Raw genomic sequence first — 13380 nt, forward strand, 5'->3', positions numbered from 1 at the left:
CTTTTCATCATCAATTTTCAGTTTTATGATAATGCCAGTCACGTGTTTAGGATATATATTTTTCCAATTGTCCTCAATTTGTCAAGAGATTGCATAGCTTGTCCATGAGATGTGTAGTGTTAATTATGTTTACCAAAGGAAAACATTGTTTTTACTCAGTTTCTTCCTCCTCCTCTTCTGTTCCAAACACTAACCTCTGACCTGACCAATGACATGATTTGTTGACGTCTGTCATCATGGTGACTGGTGTTGGGTTACATAATGTTGCAATCTTATGGTCTGCTCTAATCCTGTAACCATATACTAGTAGTACATGTATGTGGATGTGTTTGAGCAAAAATTAACAGGGCAGACCATGTCCGAAGGTAAACATTATGCATTTGTCTTGCAAATGTTACTTCTTTAGTTATACTATAAGTTTTTTTTTAATTTTAAATTGAATAAAAAACTTATTAAAAAACTTATAGTATACTCATATATATCTCATGGACAGGCGATGCAATCTCTTGACAAATAAGAAGATTAACAGAAAAGATGGAAGGCTTCCCTTAACCCAGACAGAGATCACTTAGGTATAAGCTGTATACGTGTCTCAGTTGATGCTACACTAGTCATGTTTGTCATCCAGGCCCATCATATCAACATGGCGACTTCCGGCACCGTCGCCCTTCTCCCTGTCCTCCAGCGGCAGATCTCCCACCTTGGCTCTGGTGACATTGCGTGCTTTGACACGCCACACAGCGACTCCGATCAGAGCTGCAGCGGCGACGACTGCCCCCACAGACAGCAGCGCGATGTACGCGGGCTGCTCGTACCAGCTGGACCCTTGTTGGTCTGCCACTGGGGAAGAATATAGCACATACATTAGAAGCCGACTGAAATTGTCAACCATAACTATCGGTGCATTTCATGAAAGTTCATCTGTGTTGGTAGTTACATTGTTTAAAGTTCAAACTTTTGGTCCAACACAAAAAATTCTCCCACCTAGAGCTTTCGACCAGTCACTCTGGTCATCTTCAGTAGACTGACTCGCGACGGGGGCCGACATCGTCTACAAGATACCTTCGATCCAGTGTTGACGTCACACTTCAAAGAAGCCACGTGACAGGCTTCACAGGGTCAGTTTACTGAGGAAGACCAGAGTGACTGGTCGAAAGCTCTAGGTGAATTTTTTTGTGTTGGACCAAAAGTTTTAACTTTAAACATATCGGTGCATTTGTTCACTCTATTTAAATTTTGCATCCAACTCGGACATTGTTCTCCCTACGAATCTATCTTTTACAGCTCAACGTGCCATGATGGTACAAGGTACCTCCAGTGTCCTGAGTGCAGTTCTTCCCGTCTCCCGTCATGCCTTGCGGACAGTCCCCACACTCATGTCCACCTGGTACATCTGTACACGTCACTTCCGGGTAGCACGGCTGGGACGAGCAGCCTGGGGAAGGATAAAACAAAGGAAGACAGATGTTTGCACTAATTCACACACTAAGTCCCACACCAAGACTATAGCAATCAGAATTGATGGCTTTTAGAGCACTTTAAAAGAATATGTGCAACAAGACTCTTGTCGACTCTTTTTTCTACTTAACTGATAATGTAACTTGTTGTGCACCGTTTAAAGAACGAATCATCAAGAGCATATCATGCAGCAAGTTTAAACTGTAATTTCCAACACAAGAAATTGGACTAACCCAAATTAACCTAAATCCTGGAGTCAGAACCGGATTTCTTTGCACGAGAGGTTAAAGAGGCCATCTACATCAGGGCATCACAACCATCCCTCAACAGAGACGGGGGGCGCCACAGACTTTCTGCAACCTATGATCCACTGCTCACGGAGTCACGTGCGTTATCTGCGTGACGTCACGGAAGCGGTGGATTGTTTATTCCTTGACAAAGACTGGAGTAGTACAGTCGAAAATTTGGGTGAGTCCAATTTCTTGTGTTGAAAATTACATCTTGCGCATGCATAATGACTTTTACCAACACAGATGAACTTTCAAGATAAAATCTAGAGCACATCACTACTCACCAATTACTTGGACACAGCTGACTCCATCACCAGTCATCCCGGCAGGACAGGGTCCGCAGCTGTACACGTCATCAACTACGTCACAGGTGACGTCAGCATAGCAGGGGTTGGGCGAGCAAGGGTCCAGGAGGACTGGGGAGGGAAGACGGAGTTTTGAAAATGTGCCAGGATTGTAAATGAAATTGTCCAAATGTAAGCTTGCTACCAGAAGGTATTGGCTTAAACCTCAAAAGTTGATACATCATTACTATATGTGTGAATGTTGTTTTTTAAGTACAGAAACGGACATCGTTAAGATCTCAGAACAATTTGAAAATTTGAGCACAAATCAAAGTACAATATCGTGAGACCTACAAAATGCACCACTTGACGTTGATACTTACTTTCAATGACCACACAAGCCGACCCCTCAGGACAGATGGTACACTGGATGGCGCCGGGGATGTCTGCGCATGTCCCGTTGTCAGGGCAAGGGTTGGAGAAGCATGGCGTCTCCTGGGTACACAGAGGACCTAAAGGAAGGGGCAATGTCGCTTGTAAAGTCGTATGAGTAAATACGCAGTTATGCATGAATTGCACTTTAGAATCACTACTGTGAAATACTTTGAGGCTCTTTGATGAGTGTTTGCCCTACCTGTGTAGTACTGCTCACAGTCGCACTGGAACCCACCGACGGTGTTGTTACAGACTCCATGGACACACGGGCTGTCCGCACACTCGTCCACATCCACGTCACACATCTGACCCGTGAAGCCGGTACCGTTACAGCTGCAGTTGATGTTATCAGGACTGTCCAGCGCGAAGGAAGGACACATGCCGCCATTCTGACACGGACAGTCACGGGCGATGACCGTGAAAGATTCTGTAGAACTCGCACCACACTCGTCAGCAGCCGCGACGTTAACAATGATGGTTGTGTTTAGTTTGGGGGTCCAGCTCAGCTGACCATCGCTGGACAGGGACAGTTCAGGGTCGGGTGAGGCTCCCACCAGCGAGTAGCTCAGGTAGGGGTGGTTTTCCGGGTCCGCTGCCTTGACTGTGAAGTTCAGCTGATGGTTGATGAAGGCAATGATGTCGCCGGTATGTTCAAAGACGGGAGGTGAATTGTCTGTGGAAAGAAACACACCGGCTTTGAAAGAATATATTTAAAAAACTCCTACAGTTACCTAAGAACCTCCCATGTCCTTGTTTAAATGGCTGTTAGTCAAAGAATTCTTCAACATTCTGACATCATCATCCGACGATGCAGGCCACCCCTGCTTTCCAGATGCTACACCAGTGTATGGTAATAAACTATCGATTGATATTGCTTGATAAACATGTCTTATCTTTTATGTTTGTAGCGGCCGATTCTTAAAAGGTGATGACGTAAAGACCATAGATTGAATTACTCACCTAGGTTGTCACTCCATGCTGACACGTTGACTGACGGAACACACTGTTTGCACCAGTTGCCGATCTGTGTGTCTCCACTGGAATAGCAAGTCCCGTCTATCTCACAGGAGTTGTTCTGCATATTTAAAAAAATATAACGTTAATAGAAATGAACTGAATGATTTAATTTTTCATAGGTGCTTTAAAGTATGGACAGTCAAAGCAACATACATGTAGTTGGTTAGAACTTGTGTAGACACAGCTGAGCCTACGAAAAGCATCTCTGATCTGTGATGCTTTTTTGCCTACATAAAGATAGCCTGGAATCCATCTCTACGCACTTCAACTGACTGCATGAAGCGCCGATAGTTCGTAGGGATGAATTCCAGGCTATCGAAAGGCGAGTCCTCTCTTACCCTGAGAACACAGAATCCGGTGACGTTACAGTCCTGACAGACGGCGTCATACGTGATGAGCAGGACCGGCGGGCTGAAGCGCACACCGTCGTTACTGATGGAGACGAGCGTCGCCTCGGCTGTTGTCCTGTGTCCGGCTGCCGTACTCCTCCTGACACGGGACCGCGGCAGAGGACACACCACACGGGCGAAGCTCTCAAAAGTGGCCGCAACGGTAGTTTTGTCGTTGAGAGGATGAACGCCATTGTTGTCAATCTAGAATCAATTGTCAATAGCGTTAGCATATATAGCATATGCATAAAGAAAAACCTTGTGAAAATTGAGTCAATTATAAAGAAAATCCCAGAAAAAATGCATTTGGGTGTTATACGGATCTCAGGATCTCGGATGTCAGTCGCACTTCTTCACGGCTCAACATTGCCAACCTCTATACCAGAAACAACGTAACACACCCGGAATTATGCAGAAAGATTAATCTGTAATTTCCAACACAAGAAATTAGACTCACCCAAATTTTCGATTGTACAACTCCAGTCTTTGTCAAGGAATGAACAATCCACCGCTTCCGTGACGTCACGCAGATAACACACGTGACTCCGTGAGCAGTGGATCATAGGTTGCAGAAAGTCTGTGGCGCCCCCCGTCTCTGTCGACTACTTCGGGAGTCTCACAACATATACATATAGAATCGCCTGGTCATTCAGTCTCACTGGACAAAGTAAGAATCCTGGACTCAGAACCGGATTTCTTTGCACGAGGGATTAAAGAGGCCATCTACATCAGGGCATCACAACCATCCCTCAACAGAGACGGGGGGCGCCACAGACTTTCTGCAACCTATGATCCACTGCTTACGGAGTCACGTGTGTAATCTTGCTGCATAATGACTTCTACCAACACAGATGAACTTTCAAGATAACACACACGGAAGACAATGCCATACGTACCGTTGCGGCCTGTAAAGAACATGTCAGATTTGTCGACTCCAGGAAGTTCTTGCCGATGACAGGAGTCCGTTCGCACGGCCGGATGTTGATGTCACACAGACCTTCTTTCGGGATGAAGAATGCTTCTGGTGGTTTGTCTGCTTCTAAGGAGCAAGACGGACCTTCGAATCCCACCTGACAGATGCACTCTCCTTTCTCACAGATTCCATTTTGACTACAGTTATCCGGACATGAGACGGTTTCGTAAAAGAACGAAGGGGGTGTCAGGGTACCGTTATTCGTCTGGGTGGAGTTACTTGTCCAGAAGGAAGTGTTCCTGTACAGCAGACTCCCACAACTGCTTTCCATGGTTGTTACAGCAGTTTCTGCCCACGTGGTATCGCCTGTTGCCTGAAAATGGCAAAAAAATAACATCGAATAGTTTAATGTGCACAACATCTTCCACGATGAAGCAAAACATATTCCAGTGTCCTACATGATATTGCAAGGTACAAGGACATTGTTTTGTCAATTGTAATACCAATGGAGGTATTTAACACATAGTCAATCGTATTATGATTTGATCAGGCTTTGGTAGACATGTTCACAGCTTCATTTTCATAAATGTTTTTGCAAACTTTAAAGAACATTTGAGTTTTAGCACCTGGATATCAGCCACGCACGACTCTGTGGCTGAAGACAAGTCAACTTTGTCTCCAAGAACTGATGTACACAGCTGTCCTGCCGGGGACCCCGTCATGGCGTCCTCACAGAACGTTCTGGCCTCCGCCTCTGTCATCCCATTTGGTGCAGGCCAAGCTGGGGGAGCCTGAATGGAGCAAAGCATGAGATATCATACTTACATATTGTGATAAAGCATTGCCATTTTTCATTCAGGTACAAGTTACTAAACTGGTCTCTAAAATTGTCATTACGATGCAAGAAAGGCAGACATTTGCTTTGGAGCAAATTCAGCATGACTTCACCACATTTTCACGACATGGCAGGGAGAAATACAAGGGAAAACAATTCTTTGCATTGATATAACTATAGTATGAAGTTACAACAGTTGGATAGCTATCCCCTACATTATTGGTTGCCATTTTTTTAAATAGTTTTTTGCATAATGCAAACTGTTGATTTTCAAGATAGAAAGAAACGTTTATGCCCCGCATTCCAATGCTAGACGAGGAAAGCTGGACATACCTACCAAAACACTTGAATAAAGTTCATACTGTCAATATGGCATGGCTTTGTACAGGTGTTAATTGAATTAACCCAATCAAATCCGAACAGCCAATCAGCAAGGAGAATAGAGGAAAGCTGCATGCCTATTGGTTGCCTGCTCTACATGCCATTCTGATGAGTCATGCCCAAATATGGTAACACACTGCTATAGTACATTTTCTATAACACAGCCAAAAAGCTCAAATAAAACCATTCTAAAAGCCTTTATCATACCACAAAATTGAAAAAAAAACTCCTGGGAGTATTTGCCCAATCTACCTTCATGCCAAATTTCATGTTATTTGGCCCAAAAATGAAGGAATTAAATCAATTTAAAGAAATGGCAGGAGGAGAAGGAGAAGAAACGTGAGCAAAAACAATATGACTTTACCACATAGTGGTGAAGTCATCAATATGAGCGCCGCAAAGTGACTAGCAAAAATGTTCTTATAATGGCTCACCACAGGAATGGCCGGCTCACTGTAGTCGAAACCGAACATGTCGTCGTCGTAGACTTCATCATGGTAGCTTGTGCTTTTCCTCTTGCGCGCGTTCTGTTGTTCTGCGACAGGCGAAGCGCCTGCGCTGGCCGACTTCCACTGGCAGTTGTAGGCGTATGACGAGTCGCACCTCACTTCCTGGTAAGAGCCTTCGATGTTACATTCACAGTATCTCCGCTCATCTAGAGGAAGAAAAGATGGCTTCAAGCTGCCCACGAAGAGATTGTCGTCATCTGGAAGTCTACAAACAGAGTCAGAAAATCAATTATTCTATAATTAAAAATTAAATAAGAAACATGTAGACGTACAATTTAACAGCCATCAGGGACCCCTTGGGGATAAACCTGTAAAATTTTGCACAGAATTCTGGCTCCAGTTTCCAGAATTCCGCAAAACTCTGGCTACAGTTCCAGAATTCTGCAGAATTGGGTTAATTCCCAAGGGGCCCTCAATGGCTACAACATACGTCTTACATAATTTTTACCTAACCTACCTATAGTTTACGATATTAGCCCATCTAGATGTAGTTGCTGAGATATGGGAATTAAAGTGGAAGTCCAGAATTAAATTGGAGACATTTCTATATTTGTCACCATTCTCGTTTCCACATCTTGGGCAGCGATGATTTCCCGGGAATATTTGCCGCTATTTTGGACTCTCATGCAAAGAGCCAACACCCTTATTGAAGATCCCGCTTTGAGAGAGGCCGAAAAGGAAAAAGTCAGAGTAGCCCTCAGACACTGTGGATACCCAGAATGGGCCCTGAGGGAGGGGGAAAACAACTCCAGAAAGGACAAGAGTAGCAAGGAACAGAGTAAGACTGGAAAACAAGAACAACTCCCAGCGAGTTACGTGGTTCTACCCTACATACATGGAGTTACAGAGAGGTTGAAACGGGTATATGCCAAACATAATGTGAGCCTGTACTCCAAACCGGGCTTCACCTTACGTAATGCCCTTGTCAGACCCAAGGACCCTCTAGCACCTGGTGAGAAGTGCGGTGTGATCTACAAGATCAAGTGTGAAGAGTGCGGGGAGGTTTACGTTGGTGAAACTGAGCGGTCACTGGGGGAAAGGACTTCTGAACACCAAAAGTCATTACATCAGAAAGACTGCAAATCAGCGTTAAGTCAACACCAACTCCAGGCTGGTCACAACATCACTACCAGGCCCATCTCTGACATTATTGAAATCATAGACCAAGAGTCTCGTAACCCACATAGGAAGATTAAGGAAGCGGTGCACATACAGTTGGAAGGTGCCAAGCTAAACCGGACAGAAGGTTGGGAGCTCCCCAAGACTTACTTACCCTTACTCCGGAGGGAGGCAGCGGGGGGTGGGACCCGACCGACCGATGCAAGTCTCGGGCCTAGTCTCGCGCTCTCGCGAGATTAGGCCACTCCGTGAACAAGATGGACTGATAGCCATCGAAAATTTGGAGGTTAGTATCCTTATCCTTCCAAAGTTGTCACTGATGAAAGAATTCACTAGGAACCGCTATTTTGGAGTAATCAATTGTAGCTTTAGCATTCTTGTTCATGTCATTATCCTGCGAATGCTTATGATTTGCGAAACATCAGCGAAAAATGAAACTCACTTCCAGCTTGTGACGAATGCACTGCCGGTGATCACCTGGTTGTCACCAATGGTAAGCTCTGTCCCAAGATCAGCATGGAGACCGTCATTTGTGCTGTCGCCATCAAACGTCCCACACAGCCCCAGAGTTTTGTTGTAATCGTCAGCGGAAGGGTAAAAGTAGATGTTCAGATACTGGTTGGACGATCCTATCGCAGTAATATCCATCCATGATCCTGTTGGAAGGTAGACCTGGGGAAGATACGCGGCAGTGAGGATGGATACCACAGGGGTCAAGTCAAGCCCGAAGGCACAACATCGAGGCAATTTTATACAACTATTAAAGGAGTACTTACCTCCAGAAGGGGGTGCTATATTTCGACAGGCATTTATTTTTGGAAGTGAAAAATGCATATTATTTTACAGTATACCATTAAATGCCCATTTTGCGCGCAAGTCTTAAAACGCATCGAATCCAGGACAAACTCTCCAAATACCCTCAAAACTATCCCAGAATACACCACGCTACCCTATTGGTGTCTATGTTTTAAACAAAAAGTTACGTTACAGACCTCATTTCGGGGGCGAAATGCATATAAAGGAGTACTTACCTCCAGAAGGGGGTGCTATATTTCGACAGGCATTTATTTTTGGAAGTGAAAAATGCATATTATTTTACAGTATACCATTAAATGCCCATTTTGCGCGCAAGTCTTAAAACGCATCGAATCCAGGACAAACTCTCCAAATACCCTCAAAACTATCCCAGAATACACCACGCTACCCTATTGGTGTCTATGTTTTAAACAAAAAGTTACGTTACAGACCTCATTTCGGGGGCGATAAAAAAAAATTCGTACCGTTTTGTGTTCTTTGGTATCTTACCAACCATTGTCCTTCTTGGTGTCCTTATCGCCCCTCATTTATGCCGCAAATATTGACGATGAAAAAAACGGCGTAATCTAGTTATCCTTTCCATAAGTGGCGTAATCTAATTATCTGTTCAAGTAATACTTACATGCAAATAAGTTGAGAAAATCAAAACACGCAGGATGAAACTGGCCGGCTCCCACTGTATTCGACATCCCGATATTATAGTATCCAAGCCACAGGTCAAGCAAAGTAAAACAAGTAATTTCTCAATAATCAGCTTGTTAGTGTGCTTGTCTCCTACCATTTTCGCCAAAAAATGTGTATGTTGACCTGAAGTGTATGAGTATTGCGTAAGCCAGAGTTCCCGGATGTATCAATTGTGGTTCAGCATGGGGGTCAATGATATTAATATCACTTTACAAACATGCCCCGCGCGACTCGTACAAGCGAAATTATGTAAAAAGTCGGCTAGTTATGTATTCATTGCAGCATGATGTATCGGAAAATAGCACTTCCTTCTGGAGGTTAGTACTCCTTTAAGTGGGGTCGTTTGGCATAGCGGCAGAGTGCGCGACTCGGAACTAAGAGTCCCGGGTTTTAAGAGTCCCGGGTTCGAGTCCTGACATGCCACCGATCTTGTGCCCTTGGGAAAAGCACTTTACATGACTTTCCTCACTTAGCTCAGAGTTGTCCTGTCATGTATTGTCCTGTCATGTATTTGTCCCGTGTTGGTGGCCCATGGCAGCATTAATGTAAGTTGAAAAAAACTTGAGTGTGTCGTCACCACGTCTGGTGATGTTGGAATAAAAAAAACTTTTATACCAACTTAAATACCTTTCGACTGGCAGAAATTGCAATACATGTTACAAGAAATCTGCCATTTGCGCTTTTCCGTTGGAATGTTTGGTAGTTGCAAAGGATGGTCAAACTTACCAAAAACCGATGTCCGCCATCTTTGTAGTAGAAACGCGTGTCTATCCCCACGGGACCATGATGTTCCACCTTAGTGGCAAGAGACGATTCAAACTGAACCCATTTTCCCGTGGAGTAGCTGAACTTGTTCACGCCGTCTTTACACTTTGTGATGATGAACACCTCGTTTCCCGCCCGGATAGCAACGCCGCAGTTACAGGCTACATTCCCGGCGGCATTGCACATTCTTGTCCTGGTCTGAACCTTGGAGCAGTACGAACAACAGCGTCATTTCCAACCGACCAACCAACCGACAGAGCAACCAAGAAAGTAACCGACCAAGAAGCAGAAAGCAAGCAGGCCACCAACCAACCAACCAACTATCCGAATGCATTAACGTTTAACTTAGTTATAGCTTATAGTTGCATTTTCTTTGGAATTAGAAAAACAAACAATGCAATATTGATAAATATCATGTAGTGCATGAAATTCACCTACCTCAATGGGGAGGAACCGATGCTGCATCAGAGTGAATGTGCCGGGTTGATATACATGATAGTACCTAACAGTGGAACATAATAGTCACAAAAAACGGTCGACACATTACAAAAATAATCCAAACATATAGCAATGTTATACCAGTGGACATATATGGTGTGCTTGATTAACACATCTGCGTACTTACATGCTCTATTGCAGATGCTTAAAAGCTAAATAATAGAAGTATGCTTCATTCTTTACATGAACCAACGTGTGGGGCGGCCCTTCTGCATGAAGAAAAATACACCTAAGAATTCTACAAGAAAGCAACTGTCATTGAAAGTAAAAAACACATTAAATATACGAAATGACGTGTTAACATTTTCGCTCACTTTCCGTCAAAAGTGGTGTAGTGCGGGTCTCCTGTGGATTTGCACACGACATCCCCGTCAGGATCGTTGTCGCGAGTGGTGACCTGAAAAGAAAAGGGAAAAAAAGATACAATTAAGCATCTACAATGAGATGGTTGCAAGAACTGAAATATCAATAGCCTAAATATTTGTTATAGCCTTTACAAAGTAGAGTAGGTCGTAAGCATTTTTCATAATACGAGTCTGTCGACTCTAAAAGATGTTAAAGATAAAGCCTCGAGTGCAACTGCGCATGCAGGCGTTTTCAATGTAAACAAACCATTCTATGTGCGATAGAAACATTATTCTGTCGTCAATTCAACTTACAAAGATGTCCCCAATTTGGTACTTGTCCCACAGAGGCGCAGGGTCAGCAGAAAACGGGTTGAATCCAATCTTCATGCGCCTTGACCCGTCCGCTATGCTGTCACTCACAGCCCTCACTGGGAACTCAATGATCCCGGTCCAAGTGGCCTCGTTAAAGTCAAGGCTGCACGTTTCCTGAACAGCCTCATACTGTAAACTTTCCTCACAGATGTTGTCCGCAGAGTCGTCGGTCTTGTAAACAATTTGTACTGATAGCTGGCACGCTACACCAAAGTCGGTTGCAAACTTTGTGCAGACAAGCGGCAGTGTGGGCTGAAGCTGTATGTTCTTCGCCTCACCTCCCTCTTCGATCAAAATATCCTGCGTAAGAATCTGTGACGGAAAATATTTTTTAAAATCAAACGTGGCGTCAGGAGTTTCGTTCTTCTTAGCTCTGAATTCTACTGGCTCCACCACCACACGTCATTGCACCCTAGCAGCTGTAAACAAAAAACTATTAAGAGCAGAAATGACCGAAAAAAGGCTTGTTTATTATCTAGTGGTATCTATCTGTTAATAAATTTGTGGTTTCTACCTTTACTCCAGCAAAGAACTCATTGCTGATTTCCATGGTGCCAGGCGCCCCTCCGCCTTTGTACCTGCCGCGGACTTTGCAGACTATCTGGAAAACATCAGCGGAAAATACTTATCAGTTGTAAAATAAAACGTAAATATTTATAACAGTAAACCTATACGTAAATAATTTTTATGCAGATGTTAGCGGATCTAGAGGGGCTAATTATTTTTTCTTTTATTGCCTTATTACTTTAAATTAACTTAAAATACTCAATTGCGATTGCAAGCAAACCGATACAAAAATATATCCCTCGTTCTAAAACAAATACATTGGGTTAAAATTCTACAACCTATACCAGGCTGTCTGACTTTCATTGACGTACATGTACAACGTTACTGAACATGCTGCTATGGAATGGTGAGAGTAGATATTTCTTACCGTCTTTCCCATTCCAGTTTTTAGATCATCTTGTGTCAAGATTGATCTGCTCTCTCCATTTATTAATACGTCTTCGAAGATGGGAGTGTTGTCGGCCACCCAGAAGACTTCGATCGTCAGGTTGTCCCACTGTGGACGGTCGAAGTCACAGAACAGCACGACTTGGTAAGGCTCCGTGCCGTTTGTCAGCTTTGGGTTGGTCGTTATTTTTGGGAAACTGGCTGTGGTGAAAAGTTTGTAACGTATCCAAGATATTGGTATCATTGCATCTTTATGCTTTTGTGGTATGCACAAATTTTGCCATCAAAAGAACTCAATATCTCTTTTTGCACAAGCTGAAATGACATAGCTTGAGGGATCGGCATGTCAACATCAGATTGGGTTGGGATCGCTGGATTTTACACTTCATTCAGGTTAAGACGTAAGTCCAGACACTCACAATGCCATGCATGTTGCTGTTGGGAGGCAGATTTATAATATGCCACACCGTCAAATTATGACGTTTGATGTCTGCGATATCTTGAATTTATACCTGATTCAATTTGCCGTAAATGTAATGAAGAAGACCAATGTTACACTCCTATTGAAACATGCCTGTTCAGCCTCATGTAGTTCTAGCTCGAGCAAAAACCATGTAAAAGACTTACCCGAACAGCCAGGTGTGAAGCCGTAGTTTTCTGAGCTCTGTCCTGTTGGGCACAGCACGTTGGTCCCTTTGGGGGAAATGAAGTGGGTTTGGTGCATTGTAATCATTGCATCATCAATCCTGTCCAGAGTTTTGAAAAATCTGTTTGCAATATATATACTAATCTTATTACTATTGCATTATGACTAATGAATACTAACGTTACTGTACATATAACCTACCGGTAGGATAAATCTTAACTGGAGAAGTTTAATAAATTCGAACCTCTGTAGACAAAAATAAATGTTTTCTCTTATAAAATTCATGGCTTTTTGCAATATGTATTGTTCCCACCTGCACAGTATGCTTCATCACAGCCGGGTGTGGGGGGTAAGAGATAGACGTAGTACGGTTCAGGGGGTCCATCACACTGCCTGACTCTGATGTCCCAACAGTTGGCCTCACAGTCTCCACTACTGAGGGACCTGCGGCACGCCTGCCTAGTGACGTTACCCTCAGATATGGCTGGAAGAGAACCTGTCACAGCACAGGATAGAATGTACTTTAGGTTTCACATGTCCGGATCTGGTTTCTCCCATTGGGATATTCGTTGAAGCCTGCGAACCGAATTATCCATTGGTTGATATCCCGTGCTCACTTCAAAATATAGAAGAAACTAGAGTTCGACAATCTCATACCTCCATGATAT

At 43.7% G+C, this 13380-nt stretch overlaps 1 protein-coding gene across 1 annotated transcript in view; it reads right to left on the minus strand.

Moving 5' to 3' along the window:
* Positions 1-349: 349 nt before the first annotated feature.
* The window catches only part of LOC109466431, a 24837-nt gene continuing 11806 nt past the window's right edge, over positions 350-13380 (minus strand). Inside the window, exons 4-22 of the mRNA XM_019764150.1 lie at positions 13026-13208; positions 12694-12759; positions 12047-12267; positions 11627-11713; positions 11053-11424; positions 10708-10790; positions 10334-10397; positions 9758-10099; positions 8073-8302; positions 6437-6716; positions 5413-5577; positions 4770-5159; positions 3823-4077; positions 3428-3542; positions 2667-3140; positions 2416-2544; positions 2033-2164; positions 1313-1435; positions 350-840 (exon numbers count right to left, since the gene is read on the minus strand). Coding sequence (XP_019619709.1) covers positions 608-840; positions 1313-1435; positions 2033-2164; positions 2416-2544; positions 2667-3140; positions 3428-3542; positions 3823-4077; positions 4770-5159; positions 5413-5577; positions 6437-6716; positions 8073-8302; positions 9758-10099; positions 10334-10397; positions 10708-10790; positions 11053-11424; positions 11627-11713; positions 12047-12267; positions 12694-12759; positions 13026-13208 — 3944 coding nt within the window. The 3' untranslated portion in view covers positions 350-607. The remainder of the gene's footprint in view (positions 841-1312; positions 1436-2032; positions 2165-2415; positions 2545-2666; positions 3141-3427; positions 3543-3822; positions 4078-4769; positions 5160-5412; positions 5578-6436; positions 6717-8072; positions 8303-9757; positions 10100-10333; positions 10398-10707; positions 10791-11052; positions 11425-11626; positions 11714-12046; positions 12268-12693; positions 12760-13025; positions 13209-13380) is intronic.

This window comes from Branchiostoma belcheri, unplaced genomic scaffold (assembly GCF_001625305.1).
Source record: "Branchiostoma belcheri isolate BF01 breed outbred unplaced genomic scaffold, Haploidv18h27 scaffold167, whole genome shotgun sequence".
Taxonomy (NCBI): domain Eukaryota; kingdom Metazoa; phylum Chordata; class Leptocardii; order Amphioxiformes; family Branchiostomatidae; genus Branchiostoma; species Branchiostoma belcheri.